This window comes from Charadrius vociferus, unplaced genomic scaffold, assembly GCF_000708025.1.
Source record: "Charadrius vociferus isolate BGI_N301 unplaced genomic scaffold, ASM70802v2 scaffold51, whole genome shotgun sequence".
NCBI lineage: Eukaryota > Metazoa > Chordata > Aves > Charadriiformes > Charadriidae > Charadrius > Charadrius vociferus.
This window is the reverse complement of record NW_009646939.1, coordinates 2915937-2943458: the sequence shown is the minus strand read 5'-3', so window position 1 is coordinate 2943458 and position 27522 is coordinate 2915937. Positions and strand designations below refer to the sequence as shown.

At 34.7% G+C, this 27522-nt stretch overlaps 1 protein-coding gene across 1 annotated transcript in view; it reads left to right on the top strand.

The window, feature by feature from the left end:
- The first annotated feature begins 355 nt into the window (after positions 1-355).
- ULK4 (unc-51 like kinase 4) overlaps positions 356-27522 on the top strand; it is a 254582-nt gene continuing 227415 nt past the window's right edge. Inside the window, 16 exon segments of the mRNA XM_009895025.1 lie at positions 356-493; positions 2823-2922; positions 5959-6098; positions 6853-7015; positions 9742-9843; positions 11148-11231; positions 12099-12174; positions 12806-12901; positions 16145-16266; positions 16390-16462; positions 18837-18936; positions 19424-19528; positions 21590-21650; positions 23638-23819; positions 25236-25282; positions 26098-26176. Coding sequence (XP_009893327.1) covers positions 356-493; positions 2823-2922; positions 5959-6098; positions 6853-7015; positions 9742-9843; positions 11148-11231; positions 12099-12174; positions 12806-12901; positions 16145-16266; positions 16390-16462; positions 18837-18936; positions 19424-19528; positions 21590-21650; positions 23638-23819; positions 25236-25282; positions 26098-26176 — 1668 coding nt within the window.

Here is a 27522-nt window from a genome sequence, read left to right as displayed (position 1 = left end):
ATGGAGAACATACAATTTTAAGTTTGGTCATGTGACTTGTATTTGCAGATAAAATGTTTAGAATTTGTAGCTACTGCCCTCTGTAACTTTTTGAATACGTTTAGAGCTTTGCAAGTAGAAAATACTATCATCTGTTCAAAATTTTGATCACATTTCCTAAGAGGAGGCCTCCTGTGAAGTTTGATCTTGATGAAAGTATATAATCCCTATTTTTAAGAACTGGGAGGGTAAATCCTATACATCAATGATTATTAAATTTGAATGCTTTCCTCCCCTCCCCCTTTCTTTAAAGGTTTATTTGTTTGTGAGACTAATACCACGTTTCCAATCCATTGCCTGTAGAGCATCCTTGAGTATGGAGAACTTCATTCTGTATGAGGAGATTGGAAGAGGAAGTAAGACAGTTGTTTATAAAGGAAGAAGAAAGGGGACAATTAATTTTGTTGCCGTTCTTTGCACTGATAAATGCAAAAGAGCTGAAATAACGAACTGGGTAAGTAAGGTTTTTTTCTCTGCTAAATCTGGGAAAAGATACAGCTTACAAAATCCTGGTAGCACAGGTAACAAGAAAAATAACATGTGCTTCTTTACATGGAGTTTGTCGCCATTTAGATCAGCTTCTTAAGATTTTAAATTCTTATACTTTAAATAGAGTCTTGCTTTAAAGTATTTATTTCTTCATCTAATTTTACTGTTGTTTAAATCACACACATAAACCCATGCTTACAGGCTTGCTGTTTCTATGATATGTCAGAGAACTTGTAAAAACAGTTACTTGCATGTAGTGGTTTGCTTTATTTTGTTATCCATTGTGCAAATCCAGTCGTAGCAATACCTTCCAGTAAATAATAAATTTCTTACTTACAAAGACAAAATTATTTTCGATGAAGGAATAGCATTTAAGGTAAATCAATTCTGGTTTGTAAAAGCCTGGCAAAGTTTTAAACATATAATACTTTCTGGAAAATAAATTGTAACTGGTATAGTTAGATATTTCAAGTATTTTATTTTTCCAGTAAATGAATTTTGTTTCTGCGGTGGGTTGACCCTAGCTGGATGCCAGGTGCCTGCCAAGCCGCTCTATCTCTCCCCTTCCTCAGCTGGACAGGGAAGAGAAAATATTTCAAAAGACTTGTGGGTTGAGATAGGGACAGGAGATTACCGTCATGGGCAAAACAGACGCAACTTGGGGAAATTAGTTTAGTTTATTGCCAATAAATCACAGTAGGGTAAAATCAAAACCAAATCTTAAAACCCCTTCCCCCCAAACCTCCCTTCTTCCTGGGTGTAACTTCACTTCCGAATTCTCTACCTCCTCCCCCCAAGTGGTGTAGGGGGACAGGGAATGGGGGTTGCAGTCAGTTCATCGCATGTTGTTCCTGCCACTCCTCCCTCCTCAGGAGGAGGGCTCCTCACATTCTTCTGCTGCTCCAGCATCGGGTTCCTCCCATGGTAGACAGTCCTCCACAAACTTCTCCAATGTGGGTGCTTCCTATGGGCTGCAGTTTTTAATGAACGGCTCCAACATGTGTCTGTTCCATGGGATGCACCCTTTCAGGAACAGACTGCTCCAGTGTGGGTCCCCCATGGGGTCACAAGTCCTGCCAGCAAACCTGCTCCAGCGTGGACTCCTCTCTCCACAGGGCCACATGTCCCGCCAGGAGCCTGCTCCAGCATGGGGTCTCCTCGGGGTCAGAGGCTCCTTTGGGTGCATCCACCTGCTCGGGTGTGGGGTCCTTCACAGGCTGCAGGTTGATATCTGCTCCACTGTTAACCTCCGTGGGCTGTAGGGGAACAGCCTGCCTCATTATGGTGTTCACCACAGGTTGCAGGGAAATCTCTGCTCTGGCACCTGAAGCATCTCTTCCCCCTCCTTCTTCACTGACCTTGGTGTCTGCAGGGCTGTTTCTCTCACATATTCTCACTCCTCCCTTTGGCTGCTGTTCCCTAGCAGCTTTTCCTGTGCTTCTTAAATATGTTATCCCAGAGGTGCTACCACCGTCGCTGATGAGCTCAGCTTTAGCCAGTGGCGGAACTCTCTTTGAGCTGAGTGGCATTGGCTGTATTAGACATAGGGGACGCTTCTAGCAGCTTCTCACAGATGCTACCACTGTAGCCCAGCTGCTACCAAAACCTTGACATGCAAACCCAGTACAGTTTCATATCCCATCTTATTATTTCAGTGATAATGTGTTGGGTGATTAATGAAACTGCTCGATTTAAACATTTTGTTCTTAGAAGCATATTCATCTCAGAAAGCCCTCAGGGGTACCTTACATACGGCTCTGAGAAGATACAGAGGCTTCTGTAGAGATTAGGCCACGTAGGTGTGATAGAAATACAGATTTCCAGGTACCCTTGAATGATTGCTCTTGCCTGATAAGATTAAGAATGATGGAAAAATTTCTTTTTACTTTCTCTTACTGTGCTCAACGTATTGTCCCACACTTGTGTTCTTTTTGAAAAATAAAGTAGGAAGTTTGACTTCAAATTCTGATTGCCAGTTTGTTGTTGTTTTAGTGATGCAGGAAGGTTAAATAGTGCTTATAATTTTGGATTGGGGAACTTCCTTTCTTTTTTTTTTCCCCCCTCTATTTTTTAGAACAAGTGAGTTGGACAGGGTCTGTGAGGAAAATTATCTTTCCTCCACATACATGTAAAACTAAAGTATTTGAATTGGAGAACAATTTTAATGCACTGGAAAAGGTAAGAGAAGAAGTAGTTGATCTAGAGTAAATTTGTATTCTTCTCTTCCCCCCATTGTAAGTCCAAATATATTGCTGCTTCCCCCTGCAGTTAAGTATGTTAAAACTTTGTTCTAGGTTCGTCTGACTCATGAAATCAGACACAAGAATATAGTGACGTTTCATGAATGGTATGAAACAAGCAACCATCTCTGGCTTGTAGTGGAATTATGCACAGGTAAAATAAGTTCAAAAGATAAACATTTATAGAGTGAGTATTTGTAAGAGATTTCTTTTAACAGTTACCCCACAACAAATACATAGCTCTTTGAAAAAGCTTAATAATTATCTGATTATTAAATTGAGAATCCTATTTATATCTAAAAATGTTACTGCTTTTGGAAACATTTTTAGAAATCAATTGAAGTCATATTTCTCCTCTGCTTCATTGTGTATGTATGTTAAATGTTAATTGATGTGACATAATGTTGGTTTTGAATAGCTGAAGAGATAGGGCTAATCAGGGGAACTTAAAAACAAATTGTGAATAGTTTGAGGGTAGTTAAGTAAAAATTACCTGAGAAATGTTTTCTAAGGACTGGCAGGTTTGGCATTCTCTTCATTTTATAGCACACAATAATAAAGAAAGCAAGGAGCAAATCAATTTGTAATGTACGAATGACTTAATGTTGTTCAAGTTATGTTAAAATTAATTTTTTAATCAAAGGGCAGTTCTGTAGCTAATAGTAAATTAAATAAGTTTTCTTCCTGTTTAGAAGTATTTTGACTTTTATGTTACGACATTAATTTGGGAGCTCTGAGGACTCGAAACTGCATGAAGTGATTCACTGAGTTTTGATAGGTTCTCATCAATCTTAATAAAAGATCTTAAAAGAAATCTTTTAAAGCTTTCTCTAATTGTGATGACTGCGTGTTTTAAACTCCAGATAGCGTGCTTTAGTACACGTGGAAAGAAAAGAAAGCCAATTGTGGAAGTGGTGCACGTTAAAACTTTGGTATCTGGAGTTTGTTTCATAGTAAAAGTCCATATTACACACAACCTTTTTTTCTATCTGGAATTATGTTTCAAAAATTACTGAAGAAAAGAAGCTACAAGTTCTGGACAAAAATTAGGTCATTCTTTCAATGATTAATGGTGAAGTTAATGGCTTATATGGAGGCTTTGGTCTATTTGCTCAGTCTAACTTATGGGCACATATTTAAGTTATTAGACAGGCAGCCTTTTATTAAATACAGTTTGAACAATTATAATGTATTTTTACCTAGCAGTATTGCAGTTTTCTGCAAGGAGAGTGTCTTGAAGCTGACTTACTTATAAATAGAACAAGACATGGATTTCTTATTAATTTTGTAGAGCTTGAAAACTGCTTTTGAAATATGGAAGTTCTCTCTCACTTGTCTCAAGGTGACAAAGTGAGTTTCTGTTAGATGCAGCATATTTCTATGTTGCTGGTTTCGCAATGTTGTTTTTTTTTTTCTTTGTGTATTTGGTCATATTGTGGAATTATTCTATATGTAGTCCTGTAAAATACATTATAAAAACCAGTAATTGAACATGATGGAAAATTTTTTACTATAGCTATGTAATATGGTCTTGGTTTTAAAGGAATGACTGATTTACTAAACAGCATTAAAAAGGCTTAGAATTAAAATAAATTTAATATGCAGTAGTGTTAAATAATTTGAAGAATACAGTGATGACAGACCTTTTAGTCTTGTTATTCTCTGAAAGAAATTACTGAGCAAAGGAAAAATAGCTCAGGAAAATCTATTTTGTGATTTGGAATAAAAGGTCGAGTACCCTTTTCTATGAAAAACTTTCCTAATCCCTGTTTTCATTCAGGGACTTAAATTTGCGGGTTTTTTTGGTTGTTTTTTTTTTTTTTTTTTTGCCTGATTTGGCTAAGATATAAATAACAGGATAAATAACAGGAATATAAATAACCCAGGAAACCCATAGATAGTTCACAAAATACAGACTGTAGTCTTCGGGGAACAGTAGTAGTAAAGGACCAAATGAGGTTGAGGAAAGGGATTTTGAGGGAGATAGGAATGTGGAGCTTAGGATAGGTGACTGGGACAGGAAGGAGGAGAAAGACTGAGCACTGATTTTGTGGGAAACGAGGTTAGGAGAAGTCCAAGTTCTGTGAACCGTTAGGACAGGAATGACTCAAATGGGATGAGTCTGATATACCTGAGAATCAGTGGGATGTGAGGAAGTAGGTGACAGGGGAAGAAGAGAGATTTTTGCAATGACAGAGAAACAGTAACAATCAGTGGGGAAAAGCATAGAGAGTGAGTGTGAAGCCCAAGGAAAGACACAGGTGACAGAGGATATATATGAGGGTAATTTGGAAGGCTTTGTTAGGTTTAATCTGATCAAAAACAGAGGAAGGGTTGGTTGAAACTTAGTGGAGAAGAAGCGTGGTGATTTCGGAAGGACAGAGAAGGATCTCATGTTAGGATGAGAAGTCCAGAGAGATACGAGTAGGACTTGCTGGGCCAGGAAGCTGGGATTTCTGTGAGAAAGCTGGAAAGTGGAAGTTTAGTCCTGGGTATTTTTGTTTTATTTTTTAAAATCTTTTTTTTCTTAAAAAAAACCCAAACCAAAAACAAAACAAAACAAAACAGAAAAAGGCGAGAGAGGAAAGGATGAGAATGAAAGAACTGAGACACATGAGTCAAGAAAAGTACTGAACGGAAAAAGTATGTGTGAAGAACAATAAAAAAAATTATGTTGGATGATGCTGACCTCAGGACCCCACAACGTAACCCAGATTGACTATTTTTGTTGCCTGTGAATTCAGTGAAAAATTGCATGTCATTAGCTTTAGCACTTGTTCACAGAAGTTGATAGCTTGCTCTTGGTATTGTTTATTCTTTTAACTTATGCAGCAGGGGTCTGGTTAAGGAATTTGAATAAATCCACTGGGGACTATTACATTGTGACATGACACAGTTTCTGGGTTTCTTTTTTTCCCTTCTGTTTCCTCTGTAAAATAAATGAATATTAAAGTAGTTTTGAAGTCATGTGCTCAATTTAATTGCAGTCAAAATTAAGACTTTTGTCATGGTATTGGAAATAGATTCTTTTTCTCTACATCTTGTTTGATAATTTCAAGAAATATATTTAATATCTACTGATAATGATTTTTGCTTGATATCTTTTGAAGAAGCTTGTATAATGTACTTGGGACTTATTTGTATGGCATTTTCCTCATATGCACTTGCTATATGTGTAAACATATTTCAGGTGGTTCTCTAGAATCTGTTATTGCTCAAGATGAACATCTACCTGAAGATGTAGTGAGAGAATTTGGTGTTGATTTGATTACTGGTTTATACCACATTCATAAGCTTGGAATTATCTTTTGTGAACTGACGCCTGGAAAGGTAAGAAGGAGTATTATTTATTAGGGGACAACTGCATGTTACTTTGTATGCTGTCAGCATTTAATTCATTATTTCTATTTTACTCTTTGGAAGAGGCTTACCTCAGGTTGGAGGCCAGTTGAACTTTATAACATATGCGAAGGCAATGAGAGACAAGTCTATAACTTAGTATTTAATGATCTCATTGATTTCTTTCCACACCGTGTATTTGATACAATCTTATAGATTCTCTTTGATTTGGTGTACTGGTTTGAATGAATAAAGTATTTTAGTTCTCTGTGCTCAGACATATAACTTCATTATTATACCTGTTCTGTCGTGCTACAGAATATTTTGAAGCCATAAAAAATGCTAATAAGGGACTAAAATTAACCAAACTTTCTTTGTTAATAACCTTCTGTATTGTTTCCAAGTGCTATTTAAATTATCGTCTTACTCTTGCATAAAAACACAAATATTTTTGTAGTTTCTGATTTTGTGTGTGTGTAATTTATGTATAGTTTTGTCAAAGACCATGTTTGTTTATAATTTGTGTAGTAACCAGAATATATAGCAACATTGTTGTTCATTTAGATTTAATAATAACAAAAGTGCATATTAAGCTTCTTAAGGGTTCTATTGTGAAATTCTGTAATTTTTTGATTAGAAGAAAAAAGACAGTATTGGTGTTGACTTAAAAGAAAAACATAAGTTTTGAGTTGGAAATTTCAGCCAACAGTTTTAGTATATGATACTTGTATGTTTATTCTTCTAGATTCTGCTGGAAGGGCCTGGCACTTTGAAATTCAGTAATTTTTGCTTGGCTAAAGTGGATGGTGAAAATTTGGAAGATTTTTTTGCTTTAGTTGGATCTGAAGAAGGTGAAGGAGATGTCAATGAAAGCACTCCACAAAGATACCTGAAAAACAGATTTCGAGGTATGATATTTTTACTAGCCAAAATTAACTTACAGCAAAGGAACAGAATTAAAGTTGGAAAAAGTCTTGGTTTGAAGTAAATTGGAGAGAAGACCTTGAAATAACATAGTTGTTCGTTGTTCTCCTGGGACTAAATTTCTGGAGAAATCGAATGATTAATTCTGTTGTGTTACCATTTGTAAAGATTAATGTTTTTTCCTGTGTCTTTGCAACGGAAAGCATGATCTGTACATTTTCTGTAAGGAGGTTTTACATATCCTGCATATGGGGAATTTTTAAAGTAAGCTCAAAACTAAAATTCTGCTCTTAAGGAAGATTGTTCAGAGAGGTCATAACATAGAAAGGGAACAACACCTGGAAGTAAGTAGAAAGAAAAGAAACTGTATTTACAAGTATATGGTCATAATGCTAAGTTTCACAAAACTAGTTTAACTAAGAGCTGGAAAAAACATACTTCTGCCTGCCATAAAATGTATTCTTTTCCTGCTTTTTGTAGATTTCAGGTTATTTTTGGATTGAACGTCATATGCAGGTGATCGTTACACAAGTATATTACAGCCTGTAAACTTTCAACATAACATAACTGGAGGTGGCATATCTTAAATTTCTTTTTGCACCTTATCATCACATCCCAACAGTACAGTTTGATGTACAAACTGTCTGTCTATCCTGAGCATGTTTTCATTATTTTCTAAATTGTTCTTGATTTATTTCTTTGAAAAAAAAAAAAAAAAGGCAAATTTCAAAAATGAAAAAAATGAATGTCAAAAAAACCCCCCCCCCCCAACAAAATGAGTATATGAATGAGATCCAAAATGAATTAAAAATATTAATTAGTGGTTTGCGTTTGCTGAGGAGGCTTAATTATTAATTGCTGTTTGATCAAAACTGTGGTGGGAAGAAAAATCCTGTGAAATACCTTTGGTCCTTGTTGCATTTTACGTATTATCAACAAGTAGTAGAATTAGAAGAATGAGAAGTTCACTAAACTTTTGAAGTTCAGAGTTCAAACTGTTACTGGCTTTTCTAACTGATGAAATTCTATTTCTGGTTTTTAGTTGATACTGGACAGTGTATTAAAGAAAAAAAATAATTAAAGGAAGTAACAAAAAGAATAACTTATTTACAACCTTTTGTGCTCCAGTTATAAAGTACTACTTGGAGAATGAAGAAGTAACTGATATTGGAGTATCTCAAAGAAAAGAAGTGATTTAGAATTAATCCTGTTTTGCCTCAGAAAAATTTGAGCTGTGAAATTATTTATGCACTTTTAGAAAGTCTGTGCTGCAGATGGTCTCTGTAAGGTCTAGGACTAAATTCAGTTAACTTCATGTTAAATGTACACACAAAATTCAGAAAGTACTATGCAGAACTGCTGCTTCTTACTTTCAAGACTTTGCACCGCTGCTAGGTCTCCATTTAATGATGGTTAAGATATTTGTTTAATGATTTTATTGGCATAGTACTTTCATTGTCCTTTTTGATGCAAATGGTTCAAGTGATTTCTAGTTTGAGGCTTGACTATTTCAGTACATTTTACTTAAGAATGATCACCTCTTTTTAAAGTATGAGAAAGTTACTGCGCTTTAGTTTTAACAGGAAGATACGTGCAAATGCAGTAGGCTGCAAAATGCTGTGTTATTTTTTCATTGAAGAAGAAAAATTCAGAAACTTTTTATTAGTTTCTTCAGAATCTTTTATTAGTCAGCATCTCAGACCATCGCAGACCTCAATTTCCAACATAATGATACGTTATAGCAATTACTGTTATTGGGAACAATGGAATTTTTTGGCAATATTATATAGCAACAAAGAGAGCTTTCTTAATACTTTGTTGTGTCCTGCAGAAAGTCCATACTTGAAATACTAAGACCGAGAACAGATCTTTATTCAGGAAGAAATACAAATCTAATCTCTTTCCTGTTGCCTGTCAGAACAGCTGTGTTGATGTGTATGGTTAATGACCTTTTGTCACTTAAAAAAAATAAAACCCAAGAACAAAAGAATCTAAAATAAGCTTTTTAAAGGACTATGGAATTGGCATTTTTGCTGAGGTTGTGTACTTTTTTTTTTAGAGATTTTTGAGAAATGAGTTAGTGTTTAGATGGGAACTACTGTAGGAACAGCAACTGTATATTTCTTTTTCTATATCAAGACAAAAGGGTTTTGTGAATAAGCTGCTATAAATTGATACGGGATGTTTTCTTAGTGTTTTAGTGTGAAAATAGCTATAACTAATTTAGATCAGTGGTCCAGTTGGCTACCTTTAACAGAGTTTTCCAATTTCATGAAAGTTTATGTCTTTGCATAGCTTATTATTATTTTTTTTTTTTAAAAAAACCCACCCTGATGTAACATAATTATTTCTCTTACTCACATGAGAATTATGTTGGTTTACCATTCTGCTCAATGTGCTTGGCTCTGGAAGCTGTCAAGGTATATCAAAACATTCTTTGCACTACCACTGTGTTAGAAAAGTATAGCACAAGCCAGATTGGTTACTAGAAGTGAAATAAACAAAAAATAGCATATATAATCCTATATAATTCAGTAAAAGTATAGGTGTGAAGTTCCTTTGAGACTACTTGCATTTGGTATCTCAGTTTTCTTATACTAAGTGAAGATAATTCTTAACTCGCTGAAGTGTGGAGGCAAAGTTTGAAGTGTTGAACAGAATGAATGCTGAATGAATAATCAAAGTGGATTATACTTACTGTATTTTGTAGGCTCTCCATTATACACAGCTCCAGAAGCAATAAAGGGAGAAGACTTCTCCAAAGCCAGTGATCTGTGGTCCTTGGGATGTTTACTTTATGAAATGTTCTCAGGTTGTAAGTTTGTGTATCTATTTAATGTCTGTGATAATGTAAACATAGGTCATGGTCCCAGAGTAAATTCTTAACTTTCAAGTGAAGTTAAGACTTAGAAAAACTTAAGACAGGTTTTAAAATAATCAAGTGTAGTAGTACTATTAAGTTGTCCTTTTGACTGTGTTCTAAATAGTGATACTGACCAACCTGTATTGCTTAAATATTATGATTTAAAATTATAGCAGTCCTCAAATTCTGACTATGTAATGTTTTTAATCTCCTCAATATTAAGCTGTGGGTGCATTAATTTGACCTTTGAAAGAGAAAACTGTTTCACTAGTGTAAAACTGGAGTCATTGGGCTTCCTGCAGATAAAGTGCCTGTTAGCATTGACTGCAGCTGGAAGGAAAATTTAATCACAAAAGAGAATTACGGTGCAAACTTCTGAAGTCTTAATAAGATAATCTGTTGGATCAACATAGTTACACAGTGTTGTGGTTTAACCCCAGTTGGCAATTAGGACCATGCAGCTATTCACTCACTCCTCCCCTGCCCTCCTCCTGCCCCAGTAGGATAGGGAAAAGAGGGAGAAAAAGGGAGAAAACCTTGTGGGTTGAGATAAAGATAGTTTAACAGGATAGTAACAGCACATAAAATAATAATAATGGTAAAAGTATATACAAAATGAGTGATGCAATACAATTGCTCACCACCTGGTGATTGGTTGTCCAGCCCATCCTGAGCAGCGATCGTAGATTCCTACCCGCCCCCGGCCAACCCCCATTTATATACTGAGCATGATATCTAAGGTATGGGATATTCCTTTGGCCAGTTTGTCCTGTCTATGCTCCCTCTCAGCTTCTATGGTAAGTCCTTGACTTAATATAAGCATTACTTAGGAACATCTTAGACAATGTGTTATCAACATTATTTTCATACTAAATCCAAAACATAGCAGCTACTAGGAAGAAAGTTAATTCTATCCCATCTGAAACCAGGACACATAGATACTGAGATTTCTGCCTAGACCTTCACCTGTTGTTGTCCCATTGCTGATTCATACAAGGCTATCATGGTGACCTCCATCAAGCCGTCTCTAGTGCCTGTTCTGTGCTTGGTCTCTTTTGCTGTTCACAGTAGAAAAATTTAATCCAAGGTTTTGTATTTAAATTGATAAGAGAACTTGATAAATAGAATTCAGGCCCAGGGTGTTTATTTCTTTGGATGTTTCCTTAGGAAAATGAGCTCATCATATGTTATTGCACCTGACAGCAATTTTGAAGTTTGCCTGATCTGTGAAATACACTCCTGTTTGTTTGTAGGAAGACCACCATTCTTCTCAGACAGCCTTTCTGAATTAATTGAAAAGATTTTATATGAAGATCCATTGCCACCTAGACCAGAGGGTAACTTTCTGTTATTGTTTAATGAATCAAATCAGAGTAATACTTAGAAAGTTAAATTTTTGTTTTGCAGTATTTCTTTTGAGGTTGATTGCAGGAATCAGTTAGCTGTCCAAAGTGAATGTTATCATTGCCTTCCTTTGATAAGAACATTTTCCCCATTAGTGATGAATGCTTATTTACCTGTTGACAGACAGGCATATCATTTAGTATTAAGAATTACAAGTACGTGTACCTTCTGGGGTGGAATTTTTGATCTCGGGCATTCTCGGCATTAGTGGTATTCATCAGCCACTTATATTATTGTCTCTCTTCAGTTCATAATGTAGTGAAAACTGTGACCTGTACAATTTAAACCCTTGTTACTTGTCTCAGTCCTAAGAGAGATTTTGTTTTTGAACTGGATACAGTGTATTTCATAGCTCTGAGCTCTCAGAAGTATTCTTTCTCAATTAAATAAGAATTTTGGAAACCTCTTTTATATAATAGGGTGCAACAGTGGTGCTCTTCAAATTGTCATGGTTAGGGGAAATTTAATTTCAATTAAAGCAAATTTCAACTCCACTTTATTTCTTGCTAATAACTATATGATAACTGGAGGGTGCTTTTTTTAACATATAAACAAAATTAATTAGTTTGAGCAATGGTGGTTTGGGGGGGCCCACTGGATTTTTGGGGGCGGTTGAGAATCCTTTGAAAGGCAAAGAGTGTATATTTAGGATTCTTCATACACTCATTTTTTTTTTCAGATGAAATTACTATTAAATAAAACTTTTTTAGCATGATCTGTAGATAATTATTTGATCTACATTGTGTGACAGTTGGATTTTGCTGCCCAATAATTATGTTCTCAAGTGCTTCTGTTTACAGGTTCTGCTGTTCACAAACCTTCTGCCGAGTTCATTAGTTTGCTTGATGGCTTGCTTCAAAAGGATCCTCAGAAAAGGTAAACAGTTTAATGCATGACAGTTGTTTACATCATCTTTTCTTATCTCTGGAAAAATAATTACTATGGTACTGTACGTATAGTAATTTGTAGATCAGAAAGAATGAGAAAATCATTTAATACTTTATCTAAAAGAACAAATTGTACTTTTTCTTATATGAAGATATACACAATTGATGTTTTGATTAAGTGTATTTTTGTAGCTGGTGCTAAATACATAACTTTGTAACAGAAACAATGAGCAGTTTTAAAATTGGATGGCTTTGCTTTTCCAGAGTGACAAGCATATCTATTTTATGAGACTTTGATTTATAGCTGATATAGTTATAATCTTATGTTATTTAACAATATAATATATAGGGTAGCTCTGATAATTTACATGTTGGGATTGGCTATGCAGTTTCCTTCATTCTTAGTCTCATACCTCTGTGTTGCATGAATTATCCATTCTGATATCAGGCAAAAAGTTTGTCCCATAGGAAAACTTACTTGTTGACCAAATAAAAGCGAACAAGAGGATTAATTGCTCTGTAGTGTCACTGGGTTCAAAACCTAGTCAAGTATCTCTCTGTATAGCTGTACTTTGCCACTGCTTTTTCAGTTTGTTTTTTTGTTTATTGCTTTTCAAAAGGCTGAATTGGACAGACCTATTGCAGCACCCGTTCTGGAAAGGATCCCTTAGCCATTGCGGTGGTGATTCTGCAGACAGCCAGGGCACGAGCTCAAGGTACTGAATGGTCAAGGAAGACTTGTGTAGTAAATCATCAGTTCTGGCTAAACGGGGAGGTCCCAGTTGACTGGAGGCTAGCAAATGTGATGCCCAGAAGGAGGATTTGGGGAACTACAGGCCTGTTAGTCTGACCTCAGTGATGGGAAGGTTATGGAGCAGATCGCGCTGAGTGCCATTACGTGGCACATACAGGACAACCAGGAGATCAGGCCCACTCAGCACGGGTTCATGAAAGCCAGGTCCTGCTTGACAAACCTGATCTCCTTCTGTGACAAGGTGACCCACTTAAGTGGATGAGGGAAAGGCTGTGGATGTTGTTTACCTGGACTTTAGTAAAGCCTTTGACATGGATTCCCACAGCATTCTCCTGGAGAAACTGGTTGCTTGGATGGGTGTACGCTTCACTGGGTAAAAAAATTGGCTGGATGGCCGTGCCCAAAAAGTGTTGATGAATGGAATTAAATCCAGTTGGTGGCCAGTCACAAGAGGTGTTCCCCGGGGCTCGGTATTGGGCCTTGTTCTCTTTAATATCTTCATCAACGACTTGGATGAGTAGATCCAGTACACCCTCAGAAAGTTTGCAGATGACCAAGTTGGGCGGGAGTGTCATCCTGCTTGAGGATAGGATGGCCCTACAAAGGGATCTGGATAGGCTGTATTGATGGGCCAAGGCCAATGGTATGAGGTTCAAGGCCAAGTGCCAGATCCTGCACTTGGGTTACAAAAACTCCCTGCAGCATTACAGGCTTGGGGAAGAGTGGCTGGAAAGCTGCGCAGCAGAAAAGGACCTGGGGGTGTTGGTCAACAGCCATCTGAGTGTGAGCCAGCAGTGTGCCCAGGTGGCCAAGAAGGCCAGCAGCATCCTGGCCTGTATCAGGAATAGCGTGGCCAGCAGGACTAGGGAGGTGATTGTCCCACTGTACTTGGCACTGGTAAAGCCCCACCTCAAAGACTGTGTTCAGTTTTGAGCCCCTCACTACAAGAAAGACATTGAGGTGCTGGAGCGTGTCCAGAGAAGGGCAACAAAGCTGGTGAGGGGTCTAGAGCACAAGTCTTATGAGGAGCGGCTGAGGGAACTGAGATTGTTTTATCTGGAAAAAAGGAGGCTGAGGGGAGGCCTTATCGCTCTCTAAAACTACCTAAAAGGAGGTTATAGCAAGGTGGGGTTCGATCTTTTCTCCCAAGTAACAAGAGATATGACAAGAGGAAACGGTCTCAAGTTATGCCGGGGAGGTTTAGGTTGGATATTTGGAAAAATTTCTTCACCAAAAGGGTAATCAAACATTGGAACAGGCTGCCCAGGGAACTGGTTGAATCACCTCCTCCCTGGAGGTACATTAAAGACAGGTAGATGTAGTGCTCAGGGACATAGTTTAGTGGTGTTTTTGGCAGTGTTAGGTTGATGGCTGGATTTGATCTTAAAGGTCCCTTCCGCTCTAGACAATTCTGTGATTCCATGGAATCTAAGCAAACAAGTATTTATATATTTTTATTCTGGTTTTCTGTAAATTTTTGTGCTTTTGAATTTTGCTTAGGATTTTCATGTTGTTAGCTAAGTGGTGCATGGAGTTCTACACCATTCAGTGATCAGGTTTGGATGCTTAGGAATCATCCTATTAGCATATTACACTGTCTGTTTGCTTTCAACAGAATGTGTTAAAGTTTACTTCTGAACTAACTGCTTTCATTTTTTCTAATTTGTTTATATAGCAATGATGCGCAGTAGTTTGACTTAAATTTTTTTTTAAAGCTTTTGTATCTGATAAATATGAGTCAATTTTATTTCTACTGAGATTTTTTTGTTTGTTTTTATGCATGAGGCTTAGAGCATCACAAAGCCTATCAGTACAGCATCTTAGATTTGTGGTTCAGCCTTATATCCTTGCAAATGCAGCTGACCCATATTCTTTGCTTATGACATAAAGCACTAATCTAATGTGGGTTTTTTTTTTTTTTCCTGCAGTTGTAATACTCTACACTGCTATATATGCAGAAGAACCCAAACCTTTTGTGATTAATAGGTTCTATGTATTAAAAAGTGTGGCTTCTTCAAAACTTCTGTTACCTTGCTGGTTTCTGTTTTTAATTTTGAATTAGGCTGTTTAGTGTTGATTTTATGTTTTGTTCTAAATATTTGAAAGGTACTTTAGGTTCCAATCTAGGGAACTAATGTGAAAATAGTTTTCTTTTAGAACATTTTTGTGTTCTGTTTTAAAACCCTGTTTTTTGTTTTTTTAATACCTATTTCTGATACCAGTGCTGCAGTATTTTTGTTATTGACATTTGTTCTAGTTTGAGATGCAGCTCTTTGTCTTTTAATTTTATTACTGCTTTCACCACCAAGGCAGATAAGAAAGATTTAAAGTTTATGCCACAAAGTAAGAATTTATTCAAGGTTTTAGCAAGACTTATGTCAGCCTCCACCACAGTGCTTATTTTTGAGGAACTCTCAGAATCAGAAGAATCTTAATCTCCTACAAAATATTGAGCTATTTGACCTTACTCTTGAGGGTTTTCTAATGACTCTGAAATATCCACTGAGGTATGCACTAATTGATGAATATAACAAACATAGGACATGGGATTAACATGCAAAAGAAGTGTAATACGGTGCAATACATTGATTTTTTTTTTTTTTTTCCCCGGCTGTGGGGCCCATCCATCTATTTTCTTCACAATGTGGGCTTGATTGATATTTGATATCCTAGAGATCCTTCAGGAAGGTTATAGGACCCAGTTCCATGTGAATAATAGAGAGGTATTTTAAAAAAGCCCAAACAACCAAAATCAATAAACTTGCAATGAAGTGTGACATGTAAATCATTAAGCAAAAAAAAAAAAATAAAAAAATTTCTATTGATCTAAATCTAGGCTACAGACTTCATTATCAGAAGTATATTTGTTGTGACTTTTTCCTGTGAAGATTAAATGGTCTCTAAAGCTTTTAACATTTCTTTATAGCTCTGGTATTATGGGGTAATAATTTAGCTTTTCTAGTTTCTTTCATACAAGTTCTACTGAGGGAGCTAGAGGATTTTTAATATTCTCCAAGTCATTTGCTATAAACTTGTTTTTCATCATTGCCATTACTAATATTAAAAATGTGTAGTAGATATTGCAATAATATGCTAGAGAATGACAGCTAAACTCTATGTTAATAATTGCAACAAATAATGCATGTGATATGTCTCTCTTTTTTTTTTTTAATCTGTGTAATTAATATATTTTATTAAACAGCAGTGAAGACACAGAGCCATCTGTGTCTTGGAGTACCAAAGAGCCAATGGATACTCATAAAAATCTAGATAACCTGTCATCCTCAAGAGCAAATAATAAGCTACCAAGCAATTCTTTCAAAATAGGTAATATTATTCATTACATTGTTTTAAATTATTTTGAGTTCTGTGAATTTTGTCAGTCTTGACAACACGCTTATGTTTTATTTATTTTTAACTTCTGAATGCATGTTCATGTTATCTTTTCAGTAGAAACTCAGACTGAACTGCGTCCAAAAAGTGCAGTTGATGGTGAATCAAATGAATCAATATTTCTTCTCAGGTATGAAAACCTAAAGAACAATTAGAAAACCCTTGAAACCCTTTATGTTTTTTTTTTTTTTTCCCCTGTCTCTTCAGACATTTTATTGTTCTGTTTGTAACATTTTGTTAGTGTGTCTCCATTTCAATTTCTGTCACTGATTTAATTAGTATTGAGACACCTTTGAATTGCTGCTAAAGTAGTGTGTGCAGTTAAAGCAATGCTTTTGTGGCTTTATTACACTGGTTTTTGGAAGCAGGCTTTTGATTTCTTAGCTGTCTGTCTAAACAGAAGAATTTATTTAGAACTTTCCTTCTTACTTACTATATATGAGAATGTGCTTTAAATATGCATACTTTAAATACACAAGAATAAGCATCCAGATTATGATCCACTAATAAATTCTGCCTGAAGCTTTTCATCACAAGCTATTGGCAACAATCTACTAAGTACTACATAGGTATTAAATAAAAGTAATGATTGGTTTAACAATGATTTGTTTTCGTTGAGGCCTGATTCTGAAACTTTGTACTAGCTTTCAAGCCAGGAAGATTATCTGGTAAAACAGATTGTATTCTTGTCCTCATCAAGCAGAAATATTCCAGTTTAAAATGAAATAGTCTTTCAAACTTCTTGTGTAACCTGAAATAGGGCTATTGTGCATGATAGCATACTTACTTTTCCAGTTCTTTCAGCTGGTTTTAATAAAATATTACTTCTCATCTCACTTACAATTTCTACCATCACAGCTAAAACCATGTTAGTAATTTAAAATGGCATTTGCTGTTTGCTTTAAGAATCTGCTGAGAAGAAAGGCTGCAATGGCATTACAAACACTTGGTATAACAACATGTAATCCAAATTATGTCAGGAATGCGAGTAGAAAAAAATGTATTTTTCAGAAAAATATTTTATTTACAATAAGTACCTTTATTTTAATACGATATTTGAAATCTAATACAGAGTAGTTTTTAAAATTTATTCTTTTCTGAAATTCTCTTTGCTTGAACAATTTAATTTCTCAAAGGACCATGTGTTAGCTGCTAAAGTTTTAAAAAATTAAGGTGGAAGGAAGCTGCCGACCTGCCACTTGGCACCAGGATTTACTTAGCTGCTGAAGTGGTTAATCAGCTTTTGACAGCAGTAGCTTCTTCTACGCATGCAAACGGAGTAGACCTTATTAATTTCAGTTAGCTCAATTCAATATCACTTGATTTAAACTGAGAAACCAGCTGAGAACTGGAAAAGTATGAAAAATTTTCGATCTCTCAAACACATATGAAAGCAAATTAGGTTTGGAAAAAATGTATATTTAAGAAATCTATGTGTTTTGAAGCATGTGGGAACCTACAATAATTAGTTCAGCCTTCTACCTAGAAATCATACTTTTTTGGTATAGGAAATAAGACTGCTTAAACTTCCAAGCAAATCCTGATAGATTTTTTTTTTTTTTTTTACCATAGGAATTAGGACATTTTATGTCATTTTACCTAGCTAGTAGAGAATATTTTGGCACCCCAAATAGATAAAATATGCCTTTTTAACAAAATAAGGATAAGAATGAGAACAACCATATTAGTCATTTGATCATTGATTTTTATGAATATCTTTAATTTTGTTTGGTGTTTGTATTTTTAATTTAGTTGCTTTTTCTAGTAAATAAAACTGATTTGCAGCTAAATGTGTATATTACTTTCTGCTAATCAAGAAAACATATTGATTTGCAGTTGTTGATTAAATTAGTTTCCTGGCCTGCCATTTTTAATAATTTTAAAGTTGATTTTAAACACTTTGATTTAAATTAATATATACTACAAAAAAAATTTACTAGCAGCTTTATGAAAATTGCAAATTTGCAGTGTTCTGGTCTCTCTTCATTTTCTAATTAGAAAATAAGATTTTTTTTTTAAAAAAAGAAAAACTGAAAAGTAAACTCAGCTCACATTCGTACACAAGAATCAGGCAATTTTTAATTCCTGTTACCTAACCAAGAGCTGGCAGTCAGAAGAGAATAACGTGAAATAAATTGCATTTTTTTAATCAAGTTAATTCTCTTCATATGTTGTTTGTTATGGGGAATTAAGATAATAATATTTTATCATCCAGTTTGGAGAAATGACTATGGGTGAGAAAATAATCAAATTACATTCATTTAGCAAAGGGGGAAGAAAAGAAACCACCTAGTCCTTCCCATTTCTAACTCAAAAACAAATCCTAACCTTGTCAGGACATATTTAAAGACAGGAACTTCATGTTTAGGGATGGAGCAAGAGTAGCATCATTTGTGTTTGTCAACTATGAACGTTTCAAAAAATCAACAAAAAAAAGTAGTTTGCAATTAAACTTAATCCGTGCTTGTTGGTGGTTTTTTTCTTTTTTCCCTTTCTTCTTTAAGTTCTCGTCCCACTCCTAGAACTAGCACTTCAGTAGAAGTAAGTCATGCTACTACTGCTCCAATCCAAAACTCTCCACAAAGAGATTCATGCTTGAAAAAGGTGAGTAGGTAAATATTAAGGTATGGTGGTATCTTTATAGTTAGAATTTTAGCTTGGAGTCTGTGGCAAAATCAACTTTCTTCTTCATCCTTGCATAATTATAACAAGAAAGAAGTTCCTGCAGTGTGCAAGTTATTTAAAAAAATTACTTGCAAAACTTCAGATGTAAGAGTTAAGCAAGATACTAAGTCTACCTCTTTGTCCAGTGTATAAAAGGGATAATGCTATTTTCTTTCTTCTCAGTCTACTTCTTTAAACTTAGGTTGCAAGTTTTTTTGACCCAGTACTTTTTCTTTCAACATGTTTTTTTAGTCATAATTTTTAGTTGGTCCTATCAGCTACTACATCAGTAAAAAGTAATTTAGAATATGTTGTTTATATGGCCAAACTGTGTGGTATAATGTTGAAATTAAATATGTTTGGAATAAACATCAACTTTCTCTTTTTGTGCAAAATAGTTTTTAAAAAAACTTTGTTCTTGTTCTAGGCTAAAACTATGTGCTCAAGTCAGCAGGATATGGAGTCAACATTGAAAGAGCTCATTTACACTGAATCTGATCTTATCATAACACCAATCATTGACAATCCAAAGGTATAGCAAAATAAAATATAAGATTCAGGAACTTGTGGGTGAGGCTATTTTTGCAGATAAATCTTTAATCAGGGTGAAACTCCTTTCCTGTATTTTATAATTCTTATTTTAAAGCAGTTCCACCCAGTCACCTGGCAAGCTCTCATGCAATTCTTTGGCAGTCTTTTATCATCCTATTGTGTTGCTGGTTTGGAGAACTGAGTTATTTTGGGATTGAATACTAATATTAAAAAATGTCTTACAAGAAATAGAAACTACTAAATGCTGTGTTCAGTGCTTTTGTAGATTTTTTTTCTGATAACTTGCTTTGATATCTATTACTTAAACGAACACAAAACTGTGTTTTGGTATACTCAAGGCAATCTATGAAGCCTTCTAGATTAGGAGTTATACCTTTACAGAATAACTAAACTTTAAGCGTGATAATGTTTCTAACAAATGTGAACTTATTTTCTCTGGAAAAGAAGACCTGAAGTTACAAGAAATGCCCACCCAGTTTCTGTCATATGGATTCTAATGAGCTAAGTTTGTGATGAGTCTCTTGGGCAGAGACTGACACTTGCTCGACAGCAAAGGGAAATTCCCAAAATAATCAGAGCTCTGCACTGCAATAACAATGTAATTTGTATGTGTAAGCATATGTGTAGTATTGGTAAAAGGAGCGATAGGCAGGAGCCCATTTAGTCTTCCTTTTATTTCAGTGAAAAAATATGAAGTCATTTTAGCAACTTTACTTAGAAAGTGGCAGATGCAGGGAATGCAACATTTTTCATTGGAAGTGAACATCACGCTCATTAGGCAAGTCTTACAGCCTTTAGTTGCTGTATTGCTTTAGTATAACAATCTTTTTGTTTGTTTGTTTTAATAGAATTCCTAACACTCTCAAAAATTAAAAATCTTAGACAGTGAGGTAAAGTAACTACGCATCAATACAGTTTTAATATGTTTGGGGTGGGGGACATTGTTGCCAGTGGAGAATTTCAACTGTAATGATGCATTTGAATGCCACTTCTGTAAATTCTCAGTTCTGCCTCAGGACTCCGACACAAAGCCATAGCCTTTCACTGCTTCTTTTCTTACTACAAGTATAAGAGATAAGATTAGGGGTAAGCATACGTACTAGTGTGCACATGGAGGCTAATCTCCTTACCGTGCAATACCAGGCTTCAGAATTAATGTAAAATAGCCCACTAAATTCCAGGCACATGTAATCAGAAGCATTGCATACTTGGCAATCTTCAGACTAAAGGATGATGCTGACACCTGGTAAAGCTGAAGAGCTTGCAATTTAATCTCCTGGAAAGGGATTTACTTGATGCTGGCAGAATTTGAGAAGCTGAAATGTCATCTTATATTGTAAACTTTCCCCGTGTTCTGCAGATCTGTGGAATTGAAGACCTTTTTTAGAAAATAGCTCTCGAGTTACACGTAGGCTACATCTGTCAAAGGCTAAATTCCAGTATACAGTTATCTTTTTTGTATGCTTTAGTTACTGAAAATCACACTCAAATGCTTAGTCGCTGAGCAGTCATCCATTTCATGAAGTACCAGTAAATGATGTGTTGTGCCATACCTTACAATGATCAGTTGCCGATAATATGTCTTCTTATATTCTAGAATGATCTAGTGTGTGGGGGTATATATATGTGTATATTTACTGTATGCCAATGAATTGGTAAAACGCTTCATGAGGTCTCAGCTGCATAGTTCATTTCTGTAGATTTTTAACCCCAATTACAAGTATTTTTTTGTGTACAAGCAATATAAATATGTAAACTGAGAAAATCCTATCATTTTGTATTCCTGTTTTTTTTTTTTTAAAAAAACCCACCTAAATGGAAATACTAACAATTTAATTATATTAAAAGCATAGAGTTAAATCTCAAATATCGGCTTGGAAGAAATACGTAGCAGAAAACAATGGAAGATGCCTCAGTAATGAGCAGTGGTTTGTACACTTATCCTGTATAATTTTTGCATCTACGTGTTCTCATGTTCAACTACTTAAAGATTTCCAGAAATGTATTAAAACTAGTTGTAATGTGTCTGTTTATTTTCCAGATCATGAAGCAAGTGCCAGTTAAATTTGACTTGAAAACTTTACATATACCAACATATTCAGGTATGGATCTGCTGAAGTTGTTAAAACTTAAGTTCTGCATGTGATGGAGTAACTCACTATCACAACACCTATACCCTGCCTTTGTAGATGATGAGCTGTCATAGGAGAACTCATAACTTCTCTGAAACTGAAGTTGCATGTGTATTGTTTTTAGAAAAACCTACTCAAAATTGGTCTAGCAAGTGCTAACAGTTATATGCTCTTCCTTTCTCTTCTGCCTTCTTCAGTTACAAGCCCATGCTCAAAAGCTTTTAAAATAAGACAGTCACCACTGTTTTAGTGTGGGAAAGGCAGCATAATTTTTCCCTGTGTTATTTTTTGTAAACAACTGAGATATTTTAAGTGAAATATTCAACCAAATAGATTAAAATTTGACAAAGCTAGAGAATCAAATGAAAACAGGATATTAAAATGTGCAGTGTTGGTCAGCCATACTAGGCAGCCTTGCCAGTCCTGCCTTTAATCGTGAAATGTTATGGGAATCATGTCCCAAAAGATAGTGTGGAGCTGTTTGGGATTTGGTTTTTTTTGTTGTTGCTTTTATTGTCTAGAAAGGCTGCTGTTATTTCTGAAAACAAAAGGCTGCTCATTGTCATGTGTAACATTTCTTCCCCTGGAAAATTTCCTCTGTTTCAGGAAGTATTATTACACTTTACTGTGCTTGAAGAGGAATGTCAACCAAATATGTAGTCCTTCTAGAATTCATATACCGCTTCTTCTTAGACATAAAAGTTCCTTTTTTCTTTCTATAAAGTATGTATTTTGGAGAGTTCCTTTGTTGAAGAAATTTTATAGTTGGAAAGGAACACAATATCCCCCAGTTTACCAAACAAGATTGTAGTAACGGAAAGTATTTTTAATTTGGCTAACATCCTAGGCAAAAATTATGAGATTCAAGTGCCTAAGGGGGTGGTATTTTATTTCATATTGCATTTAAGAAGCTAAATGATTAGATGGATGTTCTGATATGTTTATCTATTGTTGTCTGTATTTATTTAATATGGGACAGTGTTTTTTATGGTTGTAATACTTCCAGGGTTGTAGCTTTTTTCTGCACAACTTTCTGATTGTTTTTGAAGATACTGAATTTGATGCTGCTTGCCAATAATGATTAAAGATAGTATGGAAAAATTAAGATAAATAGCTGAAATCCAAACCTTTTTTCACCTTTATGAATGTAAATTAGAATTGCCTTCATTAGTAGGTGTTGTTACTTAAGTGTAAAATTGAAGTAAAAACTGGAAGACATGCTCTTAAGTATTCTCTACTGGAGCATATCAGGATGACAGATAAGTTGTTAATAAATAACTAACCAAAACTGAGGGAATGTATGGCTGCTAGAGTGAAGTTATTCATTGAGACTGATTAGAAAGTCTTTGAAAATGCTCTATTCGTATACAGTGGTCAGTGAATTGTTCCACAGGATTAATGTTAATTGTCCTAGTGACTTGACTTCTTTGTGTTCCTCCTGAAGTTGTGTATGTTCTGCTACTACTAAGGCTTAACTAGATGGCTACTTACTTATATGAATAACTATACACATATTCAGTTTGTTGATTCTGAGGAGATTTCACTGACTTTCATTAGTTTTTGCCTCAAATTTACTCTAATGAAACTGTATATTCTGAAGAGTTCTTCTTATTAAGAATTAGTAATGATTAAGGACAACAACTACTACCTTTCCTAAATATAATGCCAATAAATGTTTACTTAAGTCCAAGGACTTAGCAGGGTTGCAATTTCAAAAATGTTTTGAGGCTTTTATTGCTACCTTTTTATGCTTTGTTTCTCTTCTTGCTTTTTTTTTTTGATTTCTATAATCTTCAGATGTGAATTATCAAGTGTTTTTTTAATACTTTAAGTACTAAAATTATAATTAGATTCAAACTTTGGAACTTATTTATTCATATTGATGTTACTTTCTAGTGTCTTAAAGCAACATCAAAGATCCATTGTCTTTAACCACTTGTTTGCTTCTTATGGTTAGCTGAGAAGTTATCGTCTATGAAAGACACGGACTGGAATGATGTTTTGCAACGAGTATGTTCACTGCTTGATTCCACTGAGAAGAATACAGGAGCAGCACGTTCTAAACTGAACTTACTGTATTATCTGTGTACTGTGGCTGTCCACAAGGAAGTTGCAAGCAGGCTAATTAGCTCTCAGCTGGTAAATGATAAAGCTTTGAAGGAATCAACCTGATTTACATACTTACCATTGTAGCAAAAATCAGCTGCTTTTAGTTATATATCAAGAAATCACTGGTGTACTGACAAAAATAATGTGGCAAATTAAGTACAAAATAATGAAAGAAAAATACAAAATTCCATGTCGTGTTTTTTAAAGGAGCTGAGGGAAACTAATTCTTTCTCTTAGATTTCAGATACATTTACCTGTAGATTTGTTGTATTAGTAAAAAGGTTGGGGTAAAAAGTAACCTTGATGGAGAGTGTGAAATAACATATGATAAAATGTTAGTCTTTGTAAATCTTTAAGTGACAGAGAAGACTGAAAAAAATTCATGTTTGAATTGTTAAACCAATTTTATTTGGCCATATGTCTATAAAGAATAGCAAAAAAACTTTGTAAAGAACATACAGTAAAACTTTCATTAAGCACTGCTTCAAAGAGTTAGCATTCTCTCTGAAGAGTCTGTTTTAGTGTATACTTAAATGGTGGTTTCACCTTTCAAGAACCATTTTCTACCAAACAATTTTACTGTAGTGGTTTAACATATTTCTGAGTGTTGCGTGTGCAGAAGAGAAATAGGCTTATTTTTCCCATTATGTAAAAGTATCACAGAGGCTATCCTGAGATATGCACTTTTCAGTTTATTTAATAAAAAGTAAACTACCTTTTTATCCTACATTTACACTAATGCACCTAAGTCATATTCTTACACGTCATTGTTGTATATAGAGATATTAAGGGAAAATTGCACTGCCAGAAAAATTAAATGAACATTCAGGTTGGAAGCAATGGTAGGTCTTATGCCATAGAATTCTTGTGAAACAGAATTGCTGGAAGTTGTATTCCATTATGATTGACAAATTTTTTTTGAGGACAATAGTCCAATAACTGAATTGCCAATTAACAGAAAATTTTAGAAATTAGTTAGTAATTATGCAGTTTGGTTCTTTGGTTAATTATGTGTGTTAACAGTCTATTCATTATTCTAGTATTTGCCAACTATTTTTGTCCATTCTCACAAAATAAATTTAATTTAATAAGTACTTGTTGGGTAATACTATATGATGATCTCTGTAGATTGGAAGTATTGAGGTTTTTTTCCTCTGCATAGTGTTATTTGTAACAAAAAAAAGTTTGTTTTTTTTTCACATACTGATATATGTTTAGCAGTTCAGTTTAAGGCAAGAATATAGAAAGAAATTATATTTTTACTCTCAGCCTTTTTTAAAATCAACGTTTGGACAATATCTACAGTATTTGTGTATGATAATAGTTTTTGCAAATGTTATCCAAATACATATCTGATCACTGGTATTTTGATTTTTTTTGTTTGTCATTGGGACATACCAGATCATTGAACATCATTAATATTTATTTATCTTCTTTAAACTATAGTTTCCTATATTGATACAGCAGCTGCGTGCAGCCGCCAACTGGGATATGTAAGTAAAAATTATTTTAAATTAATTTTTTCAAATACAGAATTATCACTGAATTTTATTAAGGGTATTCTTTAACAGGGTATTTGAGGAGTGTTTTAGCCTGTCAGACTGCTGTGGTACCTGCCTGGCAGTATGATGGGATATATGCATTGAATTTTGTCAGCATTTTAATTCATAATATATTGCTATTTCATGGGACTGAAGATTATAGAAAACCTCTAAAGTTTTATCTAGAAGTTATATAATTTAGTGTATCAAATAGTGTTACTTAAAATCACTGAATAAACCAACCCATACCATACTAGTAGTAAAAGAACTACAGTAGCAGCTTTTTTAATGCCTGTCAGAAATATTTCAATGTGATAGTGCCCTCTGCTGTTTGTTTAATAAATGATGATTTTGTTATTCCAGTTTTTTCTTTAATGAAACATTTAAAACTGATTCGCTGATACAGATTTAATTTCTGTTTTGTCAGCTATACTGAAAAGTTTAAAATGATCTATAAGGGTTTTCTGTATTATAAGAAAACTGAACATGAGCATGAGTGATTAGTAAGACTATAACAAGCTAAGGAATCTTCATTCTTCAGTGCTAAAGCAAAGAAATGTCTTTATGCATGAATTTATTGCTAAATTGAGCTAAAATACTGAAATAATTTGATGATACAAAGAAAATAGAACTAAGAAAAAAAGCTGAGCTGTAAATAGTACTTCAGATATTTCCTGCCCATAGCAATCTGTGTAAAATATAAAAAAAGATGTAATTGTCTTTGAAATAGTTTTTGTGCTCCTACAAAAAATTTATTTGATATGCAGACGTGCCAAAGTTGCTCGAGTGATTGGTTTACTGGCATTACATGCATCTGAACTTGGAGAAAATGTACCTGTTTCTGAGGTAACTTTCCTTTTTCTTTTGTGTGTGTGGAGTTTTGTTAATGCTATTACTATTTATGTCAGAAACTTCCACAGCTTTTTTTTTTAATGCTGCTTTATTTTTTTTCTCATATGTGTGAATGGGAATATAATTAAGTCAATTAATTAAATGTATAAACCTCTGAGTTTATTTTATGTAGTTGTGGTTCTGATCTTTACTAACCTGTGGCAGAACTACCCACCAATGACAAAACTCTAGCCTTTTTCTCTCCTTTTCAGAAAATTAAGTAGCCCCTGTCAAACTTCTTGTGTGCATGTGTGTAACAAGAAGAAAGTGTTGACATATTTGGTTATCCTGAAATGTAATTATTATAATTAGTATAAAAATAGCACAATTGATTCTTAGAAATCTTTTTTTCGAAACATAATTGAAATGGGACTGGTTTGAGATTCCTCACAGTTCTTGAATAGTTTATGCAATGAAGGCCAAGCAATTTTCTTTGGAGAAGAAAAGATTTTTTTTTTTTAATCCTTTTTTGATTTTGTGTGCTCAGTAGTTGACTTAAACAGAAGACTGATAAGACAAAGTGATCTTACTGTTCCTTTTTGCATGTGACACATGCACACAAACTGTGTAACCTTGATAGAATTTGCTACTTAATATTTACTTGTTGTGACGGGGGAAGACAAGGACAGTCAATATGAGCAATCAGCAAGCTTTGTTTATTGAATAGCACAACTGTCTTTTATAATTAGCTAATACATACATGTTTCCATAATACAGCATTCTGATTGGTTCATCAATCCAGCCCTTAGCTCCTTATCTGCGGTTAGCTACCTCTTCTTCTCCCATGCAGCTACTCCCTCTTTTCCTATGCCTGAGCGATCACAGGCTTCTCATTACCGTGTAGCACCTGCAGTCAGGGTCAGGGTGTCCTCGCCAATTTAGCAATCAGAGGAGCTGAGTCCGATATTTCCCAAGCTCCTGCTCGGCCAGCTGGATCATATCTATGTTACCCTTCTCAGCTAGCCAATTTCCCACATTTATTTGAAATGTGAATGTGACAGTATTTCTACTTCATGAGGTGAAGTCAGGAATTGAATATAATGGGTGTTCGAGTGTGAGAAACAACTGCTAAACACAGATAGCAAACATGCTTCCATACTGTGCAGATCTGGTACATAGGAACATGGAGTTATTGGTTAACAACTGATTTTTTTGGTAATGCAGCTACAGATTTTTTTGTTGTTCTAGGTGCCTCTGGTTTCTTCTTAATAAATATTAAGAATGATTATGATTATCTTGTTATATTACTTAACATCACAATTCTTTAGTGAAAGTTGAACTCAAAATATTATTGTTACTAC